This window comes from Carassius auratus, chromosome 32 (genome assembly GCF_003368295.1).
Source record: "Carassius auratus strain Wakin chromosome 32, ASM336829v1, whole genome shotgun sequence".
NCBI classification, from domain to species: Eukaryota; Metazoa; Chordata; class Actinopteri; order Cypriniformes; family Cyprinidae; genus Carassius; species Carassius auratus.
In genome coordinates this window covers 15,750,376-15,769,503 of record NC_039274.1, presented here as the reverse complement: position 1 = coordinate 15,769,503, position 19,128 = coordinate 15,750,376, and the positions used below count along the sequence as shown (strand labels likewise).

The following is a 19,128-nucleotide window of genomic DNA, read 5'->3' as shown; positions in this document are numbered from 1 at the left end:
GAAACCTGTTTGACATGGTGTGCCATTTTCAATGTAATCTCAAACACTGTGCCATATCCTCCAAAGAGAAAGAATTAATCATGCAAATGAAGTAATTATGCAAATTACTGTCCTAGGGTTAAGTGTTTTAACCTTTTTATTATTATTATTATTATTATTATTATTATTATTATTATTATTTATTTATTTATTTATTTATTTATTTATTTATTTTATTTTTGAGTTGGCTACATTATTTCCACTGGTGTTGTTGTGTTTGTTGTTTTTCTAAGAGTTATGTGTCATGTGGTGATAAGTTGGGTGCATCTTTTGTATAATTATATAGTTGTTAGAGTCACAGTTATTGTAGTTTCTGCACAATAGGAAGGTTTGTGTAGGTCTGGTTTGAAAAAAAAAAAATATATATATATATAGCAGTAACTTTCTTTTTAGCAAATATTGTTCTGAAACCAAAAGGCAACAAATACAACAGAACAAACTGTGGCCTATCATCTGATGAAATAGAAAAGAAAATACAGTTTTCTTTTTTTTTTTTACACAGCTGAAAATTCTCACTGAAATTCTCACAAGTCCCTCTACACGTAAAATTGGAACTAAAACTGCAATCCAGGTGTTCTGAGTTTTAAGAACTACTGTAACTCTGAACCCCTTGACTTTTTGTGCTCAATTCTCAGCCCTTGCGTAGAAGTGTATATATGCAAATGGAATTACCATTATATGCTAATGAAGAGCCATTCACATTGGATGAGAGGACAATGAAGCTCTTTTTATCTAACAGAAACATCTACAGTGTGACTGTGCAACAATAATTCTGACCTATGTGACACAGATATGGGAAAATTTACACAATCAATTAGTCCCCCCCCCCCCATATTTAACATATATTTCGTAAAAAGTGTACATAATGACAAAGCTGTGCAAATGATGATGTGAACAACATAATGAGTATGTCAGTTAGTCTTAAGGACTGGCATGATCTTTGTTAATATGAAGAATTATACTGGAATTAAGTCAATTATACCTTAAATAATCTGTATCCTCAACAGTTTGATGCATCATCCTCAACCAGAATTCTCCATTATCAATTTCACATTTCACATATAAATTGGTTTTATTTTATTATGTGCAGCACCCAGAAAAGCAGCATTTAATGGCACTTTTACATTTTACGAAAAGCTTTGATAATTATGGGTTTAACGATACACACAATTTATATTAGTGTGTTGATTCTGAAGTCATGGGGAAGTTGTGGCCTAGTTGTTAGAGAGTTTGACTCCTAACCCTAGGGTTCTGGGTTTGAGTCTCAGGCCGGCAATATCATGGCTTAAGTGCCCTTGAGGAAGGTACCGAACCCTCAATTGCTCCACGGGCACCACAGCATAAATGGCTGCCCACTGCTCCGGGTGTGTGTTCACGGTGTGTGTGTGCACTTTGGATGGGTTAAATGCAGAGCATGAATTCTGAGTATGGGTCACCATACTTGGCTGAATGTCACATCACTTTCACTTTCATATATATACCAAACACGAAGGTCTATCAGAAAAGTTTTGGCATGAATATGTGTACCGTTACACCCCTTTTAGCAATGGCCTCTTGATTATCAGATTTATGACATGAAAGAAAGGGAAGAAAATCTGGAGACAAAGCTAGAAATAAAATAAAAATTACAAAAATGAATACATAAAAAAGTCATTTGGTTTGCCCAAGTCTCTCACAGCTGATTGAGTAATGGCATGCCTGTTTTGTCTCATCTTCTCATCCCATAGCACTTGGCCTGGAATATGTTGTCTGCATTACTATTAGCATGATGGATGACATAACATGAGAAAAACAGGCAATCAGCTGCCCACTCCCTGCCAACCTCTATACCTCCAGCACCGTGCTGGAGTCCAGGAGAGCAGAACAGGCTTGTAAAGCACACAACCCTTATTCTTTCTCCTTTTCTTATTTGTTTTATTATTTATTTATTTTTTTTCAACTACCAAATGCAGCAAGTTGGCCGATGCAGCCCTCACCAACAATTAAAATTTGATGCAACTTCTGCTAAATATTGAATGGTCATGACCAAAGAGCCTTTGTAGGAAGGTTAAACATATTGATCTGAGTGATATGCCACATGCTCAGACAGTCAAGATACTGCTTTGTTGTATAAGGATGCATGCTTTCATCTCCCCCTGCTCCCCTTAGGCTGTGGTGATGGTGGAGAGGGATGCTGTACTTCCCCTGCTGCTGATCTTTGATGCTTCTAGTGGTGCTTTTCCTCTGTGGTACGACTTGGCACATCTCAGTACGTCAAAGGCACGGCCTGGCCCGCTCCAGTGTAGTATCACTTTAGAGTGGGCGGGATTATTCACATGTCGTTATAGCTGCGCCGACTCTACTGCCACGAGCGACACCTGAAACCATCTGGCTGTGCTGATTTAAATTTAGTGGTTCTGTTGTGTTTGTGTCATAAATACAGTAATGCGGGTAGTGACAATTCTCTCTGGCCAATCAGTGATCAGCAGAGTTTACCCATCATATTTTGGGGTGCTTCTCAATATCCCTCCTCGTTTCCTCGATCCTCTGTCCTCCATCCTATGACCCGAAAACCGATCAAGCGCAGCCATCTTGAAGGACATCTCAGTTCTCTAATTGCACTTTGAGGAGGTGAGTATCGAGGAGTGAGGAGGCTTCCTGAGGAGTCATGTGTGAGGATACACCGTTGTTTCCTTTGCGGAAAGTTTTTTCATTGAAAAACCTGAAGAAAGTATACATTCCCCTCCCCCTTCACATTTGTTGTAATAATTTTAATTTATATTTTAACTTTGCAGTTTAAATAAACCATGCATGTCATATACTTAAAACAGGGCATCTTGCTTTATTAATATTTATTAAGAATGTCTTAAATAACAAACTTTAAGAACATACAGTAAGGGCAGATCCCTTTTGCAAACCTGATGGTGCTAAAGGGAGCAAGGATATTTCATTTCACTTGATTCAATTTGTCAATCCTTGCATCTTTTCCTTGCATCCTTCCCTTGCATACTGAAGTGGTAGAGCTAAGATGTGAGGAAAGGAAGCCAGGAAAGGAAACAAGGATGCACAAATAAGAATTGAGAAGCACCCTTGGTATTGGTACGGTGTGGCGAGTGGGGTGGGGTCGAGGGGCGTGGGGACATGGAGGGAGGCCGGCGGAATGATTGGGAAATCAGCGACACCTGCGCCCCACTGCCGGTCTCAAGTCCCACGTAGGAGATGGAAGGATATAAAACTGGAGCGACGATAGTGAAGGACGAGAGAGGACAAGCCCTGGGCCATTATTTTATGTTTTGCTTTTTGTTTTGTGCGCACCAGTCGTCCGTGAGTGGCTGGTGCGGTGTTTGGTGTTTGTTTTTGTCATTAAAGTTTCATTTTGATTGTGTGCCGGTTCCCGCCTCCTTCTTTCCCGATGATTATGGAGATTTGATATCATTACATACGGTTCACTTGGAACCTCAACCGAGTTGGTACTCAAAAAAGTACAAGGTATTAGGTACTGTACCCAGTGGAAACCCCCACAAAAGTGGACCGTACAGAGACGTACCATGCAGTGGAAAAGCGCCATAAATGTTCCTGTAAACATACACACTCAACCATGCTGAGAGTTTTTTTTGGCTAGGTTTTTTCTAACAGGCACATATATGCGTGGTAAAACCACTCACAGCCATGCAGTTCAGTATGCGTTCAGCCTGAATTTGCATCATCTGAAACGATGGAGGTCAAGTGACAGCCATGGTCCTATTCAGGCCTTTTCACACAGCGAGTGCCAAAATAGAGACCCAGAGGCATGCAGAATTGCCAATTTTACTGTAGAGAGTCAAATGGCAAGCATGACTATCACAAGAATGAGGTGTTGGCATGATATTTTTAGATGGAACAGATTTGCAGTGTCTCAGATGAGAGGAGCTTGTTTCAGTCTTGCCAATATGCAAAGCTGCATTTGAATCAAAAATCTGAACTACAGTTAAATGGTAACACTTCTAGCATGTTGTGTGATTAAAGAGAGACTTTCTCCCTTTCTTTATTTCTTTTTTTCCCCTAGCTTTTCAGATTTACTACTTTATTTACTTTATTTTATTTTTTACATTTAAGACATAAAACTCTATGAACTGTCACCAAAATCCAATAGTCTCGAACAGCACTGACCATTTCCAAAGCAAGCAAGCAGAGTTGTAGTCAAGACCAGCTCATTTGAGTCCAAGTCAAGATCGAGCTCAGAGAGGATTGAGTCCGTGTCAAGACAGAGACCAGAGAGATTGGGTCTGAGACAAGACCTAAAGAAATCTTCAAGAGTATGTAAAATGTTTGGTGGAAACAATAAAATTGGCACCATACACAAACAGTATATGAAATATAACATTGCATGAACACTGTATTATATTGACCTGATATTGGTTTAAAAAATAATATCAGTTAAGGGTAGAAAGGCCACATATCACAGAATGTTTTTTTTTTTTTTAGAGTCTTACTGCACACAAACTCTTTGTGGCTCTTATATGCAAACTGAATAATAGATGAGGTATCAGACGTTTTAAAAAGTTAATGTGTTAAATTCATGAGACATCTTGACCTTAGTCCTGCTGCCTCTGCACTAACGTTACACTAACATCTCGCGTCACAAGAAAATCACCAATCATTGAACGTGTGAATCATACATCAATTGAAAGAAATATTAACATACAGTAATAATCATGAAATATTTTGATTGGGACTCGAGTGGACTCGGGAATAAGTCTAATTTCTAATATGTTCAAGTCCCAGTCAACGCCAAGTCAAAATGCACATAAGTCCACGACAAGACCAAGACCATTAAAATAACAAGACAGAGTCTGAGTCTCGAGTACTCAACACTGCAAGCAAGGTGTTAGACTGCAACGTGTTCTGAATTTTACGTCATAGGGAAACTTCTGCTTGTAAAACCTTACTCAAAGCTGCAGTGTTTTTTTTTTTTTTTGCAAACTGTATCAATTTTTTCTCATTTTACAGAGTTTCAGGTGCTACATACATTAGCTCACCTCACCTCTTATCTGACAAGTCTCCAGGTTTGAGTCGTTCCTTCACCATAGACTGTATGAAAGGAGTTACCCTGGCAACAAATCGGGGTGTTTTTTTATATATATTTTTATTTATTTATTTTTTATTGCACTACTGATTAATTAAAATATTCAAGTGAGATTTTTGTTTGCACAAGTTGTCTGGCAGCAGCCAGTGCTCCACACAGAGATCTGATCTCACCATCACCCAGTCTGTCAGCTTAAATCCAGAAGAACTGTGGCAATGTCTCCAAAATGCTTAAAGAAACCTGCAAAGCTACAGTACAGGTACAACTGCAAGTTTTAGGCACTTGTGTAAAAATGATGTCAAAAAATAATGACATGAATAGATTTTATGAATTAACTTCTCTTAACTAAACTAAATCAACAGTTGGTGTGACCACACTATGTGTTAAAAAGATAGATAGAAATAACTGACTAAAAACATTTTTTGTTAGTTGTGTAGTGAATACATTGAAGGAGCTTTTTTTTTTCTTTTTTTTTTCTTCTCTTGTGTTTTCCTGTCTCGACACGATGGTAGTAGCAAGGGAGGGGTGAAAATAAAATGAAATAAAATCCTCCCAAAGGCTTTGTGGACTGCAGCAGACAGAGGTACATGGAATGTTCTCATCCGGGTGCCCTTCTGTCAGCCGCACTGACTTCAAAGTGTGCTGATAGAGGATCTCCAGCTGCTCTCCTCCCCCAGCTGGGGCCGGGGATGCTCTCAGCCTGGCTCCAGTGTCCGCCTGACCTACCCTGTGGGACAGAGGCTTTTTTTTTATTTTTTTATTATTATTATTATTATTATTTGTTTTTTTGATAACATAAGCAATTTTTTCATTCTACCACTTCAACTATTTCTGTCAATAAAATGGCACAGGGGGGATTCGAGACCTTTTTCAAGTTCAAACGAGGTAGAGAGAGATGTGATATGGAGTGCAATGGTATCAGCCGGGAACAGGAAGAGTAAAAAGCATGACATTTTTTGCTGGATGAAAATCATGAAGAGGTACTGCCAATAATACGGCGCTCTATGTCAAGTTATCTTTACTGCAGCATATATGTACACAGGTGGGGTGAACATTGGGCCTTTCCTCATATACTTTAAATCACAAATATTTATCCTGGAGTACAAATAATTCCCAAATTGTATTTTATCTCCTATTTCAATAATATCTTACCATTGGATAATTGCCTTGGAGCAAACATTAACAATGTTATCGTCATGGCATTGTGGGCAAGGATTAATTTTGTTTTCATACAACACAAACATACAAATTGTATTTTTTTCATGATTTCTTAACAATTTGCAATGTCGTCCTTCTGTTTCCATTAGATTAACCTTATTTGCAGCCTCATTTAAATCCCAAACACATGCTGACTCTGCTACAAATTAATAATATCACACGCTCCAGGTGAAAGTGTGGTTATTGCTACTAAATATTGTTTTTGTTCGCCCTGCTCACAGCAGCTTAAATCTTAGCCACTGCAAGGTGGAAGGAACCTGGTGCAATTACAATCAGACCTGCAAGCCCAGCAAACTGAGTCCGCTAAAACCAGGAAAGCGTTTGTCTTTGTTTCTGTGCCCATTAATAATAAGCATCTACATTTTTCTCTCTGTTTTCCAGCCTCTGGACTTTGAGTCAAAAAAATCCTACAACCTAACAGTGGTTGCGACCAACATACGTGCCGATTCGATTACGGGTGGGCCCTACATGGACCAAACCATGGTCAAAATCATCATTGAGGATGCAGATGAACCCCCTGTCTTCACACAGTCTACTTATCTCTTCAACGTGCATGAAAACGCTGCAATCAACACAATAATAGGAGCGGTAGCGGCAAGAGACCAGGACGCCACACACAGCCAAGTCAGGTAAAGGCAATAATTTCTAGCCCACGTGACCTTGTCAGAAAAGGTCTAGTGCTCTTTTGTACTCCTTGGCGAAATTAGGCCAAAAAAAAAAAGTTCATTAAACAAAAATCAAACTCAAGCTTCTACATCAATCTAATAACCAAGCGTTCTTTCACTACTGCATCCCACCACCCATTAAATGCTGCTAATTTGCCTGAGGTGCATTTGCATTCAGACTAAATTGAGCTCTCACTTCCACAGAATTGGTTGAACTGGGAAAGAGAGAGAGAAAGAAAGAGAAAGGACAATGACACGATAAGATTTCTTCCCTTTCTCCCACTGATGTATTTCACTTCCTACTTGAAAAAATTACAAGGGCACCTTCAGTATAGGTTATACAGCCAATTTCTCTCAGTCCAACCTAGCATTCCATTAATTCTCCAGTGACTTGCGATGTTTCAGGGACAGCATGCAACACGTTGTGTAATTACACCTGGGAGCAGGGGAGAAATCAGAGATTGGGTTTCAGTGCTGCAATGGACTCTCTGATAAGTTAAAGTTCTCATGTGTGTGAAATATTTATTCAAGGGCTGCACAGTACATCAAAATATCAAAATGGCTTAGTGGGATTATTACATTGCTTAGGTTGTGTTTTAATTAAATGTATGCACTGCTTGCTTCAAAGTGCGGCACTGCACTGTAACAAATGAGTTTAATTTTAACAGTAAAATATTGTAAAAATGCTACGCTAAAAAAAAAAAAAAGAGAAAAAAATGTAAACTGGTATTCCCAGAATTCCCTGCGTGTTGTTTAAATAATTATTTTTCTTAATAATTATGTCATGTTTGTTTTCAGTTATACAGTTGGGTTTATGTTACATCTTCTGTTGTTTAATGTTAAAAGAACCATGTGTGTTAGCATGATGGTGTTTAGTGTTTGCATGAATGAAGCTGTGCACCCTCTATATATTAGAATATATTAGATACTGTAATTCAGCTTGTGGAAAAGCTACTTGTAATGAACTGATTCTTCAAATTACTGTCTCTTTTACGGCCTGCATTATTATGGTGGTTGTCAGTTTAAGTTAAAGATACAAACAGATTTTAGTAGCAATGTTTTACAATGGATGGTGATTCAAAGAGGCTTTCACCCCAATACCCACCTACCCACAACCCCACCCCCAGCCCCAAATCCTTCAGCCCTAAAAGGATGGTTATCATTAAAAAGTCTTAAATTGACTTTTTTGTTCATGTTTGATTTTAATCATTCTTATTTTACATATTGTACAGATGCACTCCTCTACAAGTCCTACTCAAGTTCATATGAAATCAGAAATCCAATGTCCATGTCATCAAATGTTGATGTCTCTCTTTTACACAAGAGATGTTTGTTCTACATTGTAGTGTACTTGTTTACAGTAGGTCACTTTGTAAGTCATAGTTATTTTCTTTGGCTTTTGCTTCAAAATAGTAGGTATTATAATTTCAGAATGATTTAAACGTGACATCTGTGCTTAGTGATTGAAGATTAAGACTGTTTTATTACCAATAAAATCTGTGGCATTTGCTGTTCCAAAAGTGGAATGTTATAGTTTTTCTTCTTCTTCGTCTTCTTCTTCTTCTTCTTCTTCTTCTTCTTCTTCTTTCTAATATCCTTCCTGGCTTAGAATGCATTTTGCTTGATATCATTCCCATTGTGCACCCGTTGGTCTGACATGCAGCAAAGTTTTCGTATTGATATGTTGCATTACTTCTATAGTGAGGGCATTGAGTTAATTGCATTAGGCTAAACATGACAAGGTCATTTTAAGCATTAAGAGATGAATTACCTTTTCTAATGTGATCAAGTGATTTTTGGTCGTTTGACTTTTTTTTGCTGAATTTATAGCCATAAAGTGGTAAAGTTGCATGTCTTCCCAAGCGGAGCAGAAGGGTTGAAGTCATTTTAATAGTAAAAGCCACTTTGTAAATAAGAAACCAGAAAAAAAGATGACTGACTTTATCTGACAAATAGCCCATGCTGAATTTCATAGAGAAATAAGATAACCAGACCAGACCTCAAATGACTACATTTCTGCTTGAATACAGCTAATTGGGCACATGGATGTGGTTTTCACATCAATAGGAGAAGTAATCAAGGTGAAATGGTCAAGAATAAAAGTAATAATATGGCATTTAAAGGACTGTGGTAAAATTAAAATGTCAGTTTTAATCGCAGCTCAGCATGGAAACAGTAATTCACGGAAACATTGTTCCATATCAGTCTGACCTCTCAGAATTCTACCTTCAGCCTCCTCATCTCTCTCTTTCTTTTTCTTTCTCTCTCTCTCTCTCTGTGCACAAATGTGAGTGTTGTGGGAAGAGTTGAGCATGTTCGTTAGAGGGAATGTGAAAAACGCAGTACTTATACAAATAATCACCCTTTACTTAAATATAAGAACACAGAAAACCGCTGTAAACCGCTGGTGTCAGCGTTAAGGCACAATAATGCGTAAATATTGCGATTATCGCTAATATCGGTATATCGCAACACCACTATCGGGAATCCATGGCAACTTTCTTTGGCCAAGACCTGCCGATGAGGCCAGTTCTTATTGGCATTTTAATGAAAATCTTTTGCAAGATGTACGTTTTTGTGAAACCTTTAAGCGTTTTTGGGAAACATGGAGAAAAAAAAAAAAATACAATATAAAAATAATTTGGTGGGAAATAGTTAAAGCATATATAAGGGAATTTTGTCAACAATACATTTGTTATTCAACTTTGTGTTTAAAACGGGCTTTGGAGTGTCTTGAAAGTGATCGAGTGATCCCACAGAGATGTGCAGATTGGTAGTGGACTTTTATTCTAAGTTATATTAAAATCTTCTCCGTTTAATTGATGAAAAAAAAAAAAAAAAAAAAAAAAAAAAATATATATATATATATATATATATATATATATATATATATATATATATATATATATATATATATATATATATATACTGACAGCACTGTTCAATGCTGAAAGCCTGGGAAATTTTAGGTAAATAAAAAAATAAAAAAAATTCAAAGATGTGCAAGGTCTTTGGATTAGATACAAAGCACTGTTGTTCAATCCCGTTGTGGATTTGGACATTTAACAAACCAGTGGCAATGCAGATTGCTTTAAGGAAAGCTTGAATTGCAAATATTTTTTTTTTTGTAAAAACAAATGAGTGGATGTCTGCTGAGATGCTGGCCACTAAGCTGGGTGTGAGGTCAATTCATTTGACACAGTGACTGTTGAATGATCTTCTTGCATGTTTACCTATGATTTTCAAAATGATTTGGAAACAAACTAAGATATGGACATCTTTTTCCCTTTCCTCATCTCTGCAGCACAGACTTTCAAATGTCTGATGGATCTGCTGTATTTTATCATAGAATACTGTCCATGTTTGTGTATTTGGAGCATTCTGTTATGAAGTGCAGTTCTGTTTCCATCTGATTCAGTTCACAGTGTGAACACAATCTTTGCTCCGGTGGCAGCCATGTTTTACTGTGTCTGTTTGTCTCTATCATCACCTTGTGTCTGCTGAGTCTGTATCTGGTAAATGTGCTTCTCAGTTTCTTATCTGACACTGTGTACAGCTACTCTGCCATACTGTTCTCTCTCTTTAGGGCCAAATAGCTTGCACTTTACTCAGTTGTGGTGTTTTAAATTTGCCAGTAATTCTGTTTGATTTGTGCTCTCTCTCTCTCTCTCTCTCTCTCTCTCTCTCTCTTTCTCTCTCTCTCTCTCTCTATCCCTCTCTCTATCCCTCTCTCTGTCCCCTATAAGATTTCAGAATGTATCTTGTTATTGTGAAACTGACGTGCATCAAATGGTGCCAAGCTTTGTCCAAGTTCACATTAGCCCTGTTAGGAGTATTGTCTATCTATCAAAAGAAGTGTGGGTGTAATCAGTGGGGATCTTCTAACCTTCTCTGACAGAAATCTCTTCTGGCTCCAAATCTTGTTGTGGCACCTGATATCTAGCATATGCTAATACATGGTGTCTGCTCTTGAAGGCAGTAGTGTTATACTGATGTACGCTTTACTTACATAGAGTTGGCAGAGTCATTTGATTTGGTTACTGCACATTTACAGGGTACAGCCTACTGGAAAACATTTGGAACAGTAGAATAAATTGTGGTTCTGTGAAATTCCTCTTAATTACTCTTTTACCTAAAAAATAAATAATAATAATTTATAATTCCCATTTACGTAATTTGTGACCCTGGACCACAAAATCAATCTTAAGTATTCATTTTTCAAAAGTTAGATGTATACATCATCTGAAAGCTGAATAAATACACTTTTTAATTGATGTATATTTTATTAGAATAGGACAATATTTGGTCGAGATAAAACTTTTTGAAAATCTGGAATCTGAGGGTGCAAAACAAATTAAAATATTGAGAAAATTACCTTTAAAGTTGTCCGAATGAAGTACTTAGCAATAATTCCTTACATTTATATAGAGCTTTTCTAGGTACTCAAAGTGCTTTACATTGTCAGGAGGTATCTCCTCATCCACCACCAGTGTGCAGCATCCACCTGGATGATGCGATGGCAGCCATATTGCGCCAGAACGCCCACCACTCGCCAGCTTACTGGTGGAGAGGAGACAGAGTGATGAAGCCAATCAGCAGATATGGGGATTGTTAGGAGGCCATGATGTTCAGTGGCCAATGGGCAAATTTAGCCAGGATGCTAAGGTCACACCTCTACTCTTTTCGGATTATTAGGAACACCTGTTCGATTTCTCATTAATGCAATTATCTAATCAACCAATCACATGGTAGTTGCTTCAATGCATTTAGGGGCAAGGTCCTGGTCAAGACAATCTCTGAACTCCAAACTGAATGTCAGAATGGGAAAGAAAGATGATTTAAGCAATTTTGAGCGTGGCATGGTTGTTGGTGCCAGACGGGCCGGTCTGAGTATTTCACAATCTGCTCAGTTGCTGGGATTTTCATGCACAACCATTTCTAGGGTTTACAATGAATGGTGTGAAAAGGGAAAAACATCCAGTATGCGGCAGTCCTGTGGGCGAAAATACCTTGTTGATGCCAGAGGTCAGAGGAGAATGGGCTGACTGATTCAAGTTGATAGAAGAGCAACTTTGACTGAAATATCCACTCGTTACAACTGAGGTATGCAGCAAAGCATTTGTGAAGCCACAACATGCACAACCTTGAGGCGGATGGGCTACAACAGCAGAAGACCTCACCGGGTACCACTCATCTCCACTACAAATATGAAAAAGAGGCTACAATTTGCACAAGCTCACCAACATTGGACAGCTGAAGACTGGAAAAATGTTGCCTGGTCTGATGAGTCTCGATTTCTATTGAGACATTCCGATGGTAGAGTCAGAATTTGGTGTAAACAAAATGAGAACATGGATCCATCATGCCTTGTTACCAATGTGCAGGCTGGTGGTGGTGGTGGTGTAATGGTGTGGGGGATGTTTTCTTGGCACACTTTAGGCCCCTTAGTGCCAATTGGGCATCATTTAAATTCCACGGCCTACCTGAGCATTGTTTCTGACAATGTCCATCCCTTAATGACCACCATGTACCCATCCTCTGATGGCTACTTCCTGCAGAATAATGCACCATGTCACAAAGCTCGAATCATTTCAAATTGGTTTCTTGAACATGACAATAAGTCATGTACTAAACTGTACTGTACTAAAACTGTACTAAAATGGCCCCCACAGTCACCAGATCTCAAACCAATAGAGCATCTTTGGGATATGGTGGAAGGGGAGCTTCGTTCCCTGGATGTGTATCCCACAAATCTCCATCATCTGCAGGATGCTATCCTATCAATATGGGCCAACATTTCTAAAGAATGCTTTCAGCACTTTGTTGAATCAATGCCAATTAGAATTAAGGCAGCTCTGAAGGCAAAAGGGGGTCAGACACAGTATTAGTATGGTGTTCCTAATAATCCTTTAGGTAAGTGTGTATATATAAATATATATATATATATATATATATATATATATATATATATATATGATTTTTTTTTTTTTTTACACCCTTAAAAAAATCCCATGGGATAATTAATTCTTTTAAATTAAGTCTTTTTTTTTTCACATCATTTCCCGTTGTAACTTTGTCAGTTTGATTGACACATAGCAGAACATTTCAGGGTCTGTCTCTTGGTGGTACATGGAGCTGTCAGAGCCTGACTGAAATCCACCCTGCCTCCCGGAGACTGTTCCCAGGTGGGAATGCTGTCTGGCTGCCTGCACAGCAGTAGAGCACTCCTCCTGGACTTCCACCCTCAGTCTCAGGATCTCTACCATGTCTCAACGTTTTTCTCGCATTCACTATCCAATTAACTTTCTTTCTTTCTTTCTCACGTTCACTATCCAATTAACTTTCTTTCTTTCTTTCACACGTTCACTATCCAATTAACTTTTCTTTCTTTCTTTCTTCCATTTATAATTGAATTTATAAACCAATCTTCATCCACTGGGGCCTTCTAAAATGTTATACATCACACTCGTGTTTTAGAGAATGCCCAAGTAGACTTAACCCTAATAACTCAAGGATTAGTCAATTCAATAATTCAATAGATTAGATATATATACCTCATATACTAAAGAATTTTATTCTCTCTCTCTCTCTCTCTCTCTCTCTCTCTCTCTCTCTCTCTCTCTCTCTCTATCTCTGTTTTTTCATCTACAGGTATTTTATTGATAGGCACACAGATTTAGAGAGGCAGTTTAACATTAATGTTGATGACGGGAAGATCACATTAGCTAAACCTCTGGATAGAGAAACGGATATGTGGCACAATATCACCGTGACAGCCACTGAAGTTCGTAAGTACAATTTTCCTTTCTTCCTCCTGACTGAAACATTAAATGTTTTATGTTTCAAAATGATTTTATAACAATATCATAGAGACCATTACAGTAACATGCAAAGAGATCATTAAAATCTGTGTAGAGGCACTTTAGACCAATAAAAATGTCACATCGAAGTTAACATCTTTGTAATTACGTAACATAGTTTACAATGGAGAAACAAATGTGTGTATTGATTCAACATGTTAAAAGGCTCTAAGATAAAAAGGTCAAAACCTGAACCATAACAGCTTGTGTAATATAAGCTTTACCTTACAGGAACCTCAGGAGCTAATTTACCATCAACAGATTTTAAGGTGGTAAAATTTTCTCTCAGACAGAGATTTAACTGAAATATCAGCTCAGCAGTCAATTAATGGACATATAACTTCTACTCACAGCAGAGCTGTTTGCTGTACATAGCAGATAAAAGAACATCTGTTGACTGGATAAAGAACTTATTAAACACAAGCCGTGGACCAGAAATAAACACTGCACAAGCCATCCATAAACCTTGAGATTCATTTTGATTGGCATGTACAGCTACATTATTCAGATACTGGAGCCAAAAATCTTTCCCTGGAGGAGGGAAAAATACTGATGTTGTCATATACAATTAAAATAAGATGTCTTTGAGCTCAAAGACCAGAATAAACAGAATTATTTAAGGGCTCCTCACATAGCAACATTGCATGTGAAGTTTACCATGCTATTTTTTTTTTTTTTTTTGCATAGTGTTTTAACATGATGACCAACAAATCTGGAATCGTATTTTATTTATTTATTTATTTATCTATCTTGGTGATGCCTCTGGTGAAGCAGTATTGAAGTAAATATCTGTACGGCATGGCTATAAATATTAGTCTGTACTAGTAGATTATATTGAAACATCTGGTCAAGGCTGGTCATATATATATATATATATATATATATATATGAGCCTTTTTTTTTTTTTTTTTTGATCAGGGAGAGAAATAAATTGACAGGTCAAATGCATTTCAAATGCTGTTTGCAGTTTGCCCTGAATTACCCGTAATTTGTTAAGGTACCTTGTCATTTGCTAAAGCCAAACGAAGAGATAATTGCTTTAAAAGTCAGTGGTTGCAACCCTAATTAAATACAATCATTTACATGTGTCCTCAAAAGGGACTGTGAATTACTGCCAATGAATAATTCCAATGAAAAGTTAATCTAATTAAATTGCCCTTTATTTTCTTCCACCGTTTTATTAATATTCATTTTTAACCTTCATGTATAAAACATGCACCTGTACAGGGGATTTCAAAAGCACTTTGAATGTTTTTATTAATATTTTTTATCGTAATCCTGTTTTGCATATTTGATCATGTCTGAAGCTCAGACTGAAGCTGAATCTCATCTGTTTCTCAATCAACCCAAAGGATGGGAGGGGGAAAAAAAGGAAAGGAACAGAGAAACAAATAGAAGACCGAAAATAACTGGGTCATTGTATTTACCTGGGATTTGCAATAGCTCTCTTCTATATTTGGCTTATCTACTTCTGTTTTCAGTGTTTTAAAGCTGGTCTCTTCTCATATCAGGAAACCACAGCCAGATTTCAAGAGCCACAGTGGCAATCAAAGTGTTGGACATAAATGACAACGCCCCTGAGTTCGCCACTGAGTACGAAGCCTTCCTTTGTGAAAACGGCAAACCTGGACAGGTACGAGGGCATCAATCAAGCCCGCCAGCAGCATCTCCATCTCACAGCTCCTTTGTAACGATCAGCCATGGTAAATTATAGCCTATTGATTTAAGAGAGAGAAGTAAGAGACACCTGGGTGGCCTTTTCTAGCTACTCACTCTCTCTCTTCCGTTGCAGAAAATGAAAACAATCAGATCCATTCAGGCCCGGTCAGAGTCTGCATCTCTCTAGCCGACATGCAGTGTCTGTGACTAACAGTATCAGTATGTACTTCCTCATCCTCTGCCCTATAACGCAGACACCGTAAGAACATTCTCTATCCATGTTGGGAAAAGAATGGCTGGGCCCTGGTTTTTCAGCGAGCCGTAAATCGTAAAGAAAAAGAACATATCTTGAAAGGGGGTGGCAGATATTCAGATGGACATGGCACAGAAAAGTGGGCTGCCAAAGCCTGTGCCCCTTAGATTAGGGTCTCTACTTTTATGAGTGAATGGGACAGATTTTTCATCCCATGTTGGCTGCTGTCAGTGTCTGGCCCCGTATGATGTCAAAAATAGAGTAATGGATGACTGGTCCCTCTCTTTGTGTCTGTGTCCACAGGTGATCCAAACCATCAGCGCTGTGGACAAAGACAATCCTTCCCAGGGACACACCTTCCACTACCGCCTGGAGATACTCAACAATCCCAATTTCACCATCAAAAACAATTTAGGTAAATTCATCTACACAAACGTTTTCCCAACACCTCCCAATTATGTTTTAATTGCAAAGCAGCCACCGGTACTGTGATGCACACATTTTAGGATTGTGAAATGATTAAGATTTTTTGGAAAGAGATTCCCAAAATACAAAAGATTATTGGAAACTGTGTTCCATGTATATGAGTGTATATCTTTTGAGCCGTACAGTTGGTATCTTTTTGGTGCGCTTGGTATTATTTTTGGTACTTAATTCATATGATGTTCTTAAAAACAAAATTATTTTGTATATTTGGTGTCATGAAAGGTTTATGCGGTTTAAAGTTAATAAAACACATTATTTTCTACATAATGTACATTATTGTTTCATCTCTATGCCCCGCCTTTCTGAAACATGTAATTTTTGACAAAGCTCATCGGTCTGAAAAGCAAGGTGTGCTCTGATTGGATTGGATTGGACTGTCCAGTGCGTTGTGATTGGCTGAATGCCTCAAGTGTGATGGAAATGTTATGCCCCTCACCATACTGGAATGGCATGTCCAGATCAGAACATAGTCGTGACAGGACAAAAACAATAACACACTTAACCAACTATAAATTTGTTGCATCCAGTGGGGACATAATTACTGATTATAATGACTTATACTGTCTTTTTACACATAACCTTGCATATTGCACTGAGCAAACATAAAAGCATGTCTAAATTTGTGATAGGACAAACAACAATCACTACTCTACACTGCTCAAAATTGTGTTTGAATCATCAGTGGCAAATTCTTTAAATATAAAAAAAAAAACAAAAAGCCATGGGCTAGAGTGAGGAACGCTCTGGCTAGAGTGAAAGCCGATCTGGCGATCCACAGTGCAAAGTTGATGAATTTTTTCAGCGACCAGCATGGTTCAACTCTAGGCATGACAAAGCAGATATCTTCCTATTTTGAAAGGCCAAACACTGTAGTTTTGCTTTCACAATGAAACAAACGGTGAATCCACGACATTGCGGCAATGGCATTATGCAGATCTTCCCACACAGTGATGTAAATATGGGGCATGTTAAACAGAGTAATTTTGGAAGGGTGTGGACTAGTCTTAACTTTGAATATCTCTTTGGATTTGAGACTTTAGTCTTTGCAACTTTACAGATCTTCTCTATGCACCAAGAGCTTATTTCACTCCAAAGAGAAAGGAAACATTTAAATCGCATTATATGACCCAGCATTTTTAGTATTTTATTATTATTATTTATTTATTTTTTTTTGTTCCTACTTGGATTCTGTTATATATGTGCTACCTTGAGATCCTGGTACCATTGTTTTGTTATTGAATATCAAAGAAAAAAATGATTTAGGTAAGACTAACATATGACAATGGAACACAGCAGGCAAATGAGAATTAAATGAACATTGAGAGAACGAGAGAACAAGAGACAGAGAGAGAGAGAGAGAGAGAGAGAGAGAGAGAGAGAGAGAGATAAAGAGACATCTGTATGCACAAACATAGTGTGTCAAGCGCAGTCCGAGAGGCATGCATTTGAATAGGGAAATCTGCCAGAATTAGTGTACCCAAAAGTTAGCAGATGCACAATTGTCTGGACATCAGCTATTTTGTACTCCCCAGTGCATTTTGAAAGAAAGCAAATGAACAGAATCCAAGCCGAAGTTTAGTGATGCAGCTTGATGTAGGGTGACTTACTCAAAGCTGAGGCTGTGCAGCAGATGGTTCTAAATTTGTTTGCTAAATACACTGATTTTTCTTTCTTTTTTTATAACCTATCCAACCTTTTTTAATTGCACTCCTGCTGTTCTCGCTTCACTGAAAATCCTAATATTGCACTATGCTTTTAAAGACTTGAGGGAGAACTGTATTTATGTAGTTCCATTTGGCATGTGGTCTTATGGCTGACCGTTGAAGGAGCTGTTGTTTTGTCTAATCACCAAAAGACGAAACATGGTATCTTTGAACCAGACGGATCAGACGTTACATCATAAGAGCTCTGCCTTCCAAGGAACAGTCAAAATTAGTTTTTACATGGAAGTAGGTAAGAGTGTGAAAAGGAAAGAAATTGTGGATCCCCCTATAGTCTCTGTAAAAGCTATTTTTGAATGGAAAACAAATAATAAAATAATAACATTATTATTATTATTATTATTATTATTATTATTATTATTAAATACAACATATTATTTGAGCATGTACTGTAAGAAAATAATATGTCAGTCTCCATGGTTAATATTTAATTTCACAAAGTTAATTTGTTTAAAACAATGTGTTACTTGCTATTTCTTTGCAATTATGATGATGTTTTTATCATTATTAATTTCTTTATTTTTATTCTCTATTATAATTATAATTGTTATTATTATTATAGACAATTTTTATACCTAAGACTATACTTCCTCACTGTTTATAAAAAATAAACCATAATATCAGTTATGAAAAAAGGAATTGCTGAGAACAGTTGGTTCTTTCATTCTCATTTTAAGTGTATTTAGGAAACACTGAAAAATGTTCCTGAAGTCCACAATGAGCTTATTTGGCTTACTGTAGGCAGTCTCATCATTGTCTCTGATGAGGCCAATCACCTTGGTGTCATCTGCAAACTTAATGATGGAGTTGGATCCATGCACAGGCTTGTAGTCGTGGGTGTAAAGGGAATAGAGGAATGGGATCAGCATACAGCCCTGTGGTATGCCGTTGTTGAGTGTGATGGTGGTGGAGCAGGTGTTGCCTGACCTAACATGATGAGGTCTGTTGGTCAGAAAGTCCATAATCCAGTTACAGAGGGAGGTATTAATCTCCAGGTCTCCAAGTTCTGTGGTCAGTTTGGAGGGAATGACAGTGTTTAATGCTGAGCTGAAGTCAACAAACTAAAGGGGGGGTGAAATGCTCATTTTCACTCAATATCCTGTTAATCTTGAGTACCTATAGAGTAGTACTGCATCCTTCATAACTCCAAAAAGTCTTTAGTTTTATTATATTCATAAGAGAA

The 19,128-nt window shown here is 37.7% G+C and overlaps 1 protein-coding gene across 2 annotated transcripts in view; it reads left to right on the top strand.

Annotated features, from left to right (window-relative positions):
- LOC113051697 (cadherin-8-like) overlaps nucleotides 1-19,128 on the top strand; it is an 86,497-nt gene that overhangs the window by 57,154 nt on the left and 10,215 nt on the right. The window contains exons 7-10 of one of the 2 annotated variants that reach the window (XM_026215662.1): nucleotides 6,683-6,930; nucleotides 13,618-13,754; nucleotides 15,338-15,459; nucleotides 16,042-16,153. In XM_026215662.1, the coding sequence (XP_026071447.1) occupies nucleotides 6,683-6,930; nucleotides 13,618-13,754; nucleotides 15,338-15,459; nucleotides 16,042-16,153 (619 nt within the window). Of the gene's footprint in view, nucleotides 1-6,682; nucleotides 6,931-13,617; nucleotides 13,755-15,337; nucleotides 15,530-15,618; nucleotides 15,972-16,041; nucleotides 16,154-19,128 lie in introns of those variants that run through there. The other variant, XM_026215663.1, reaches the window with a different exon arrangement.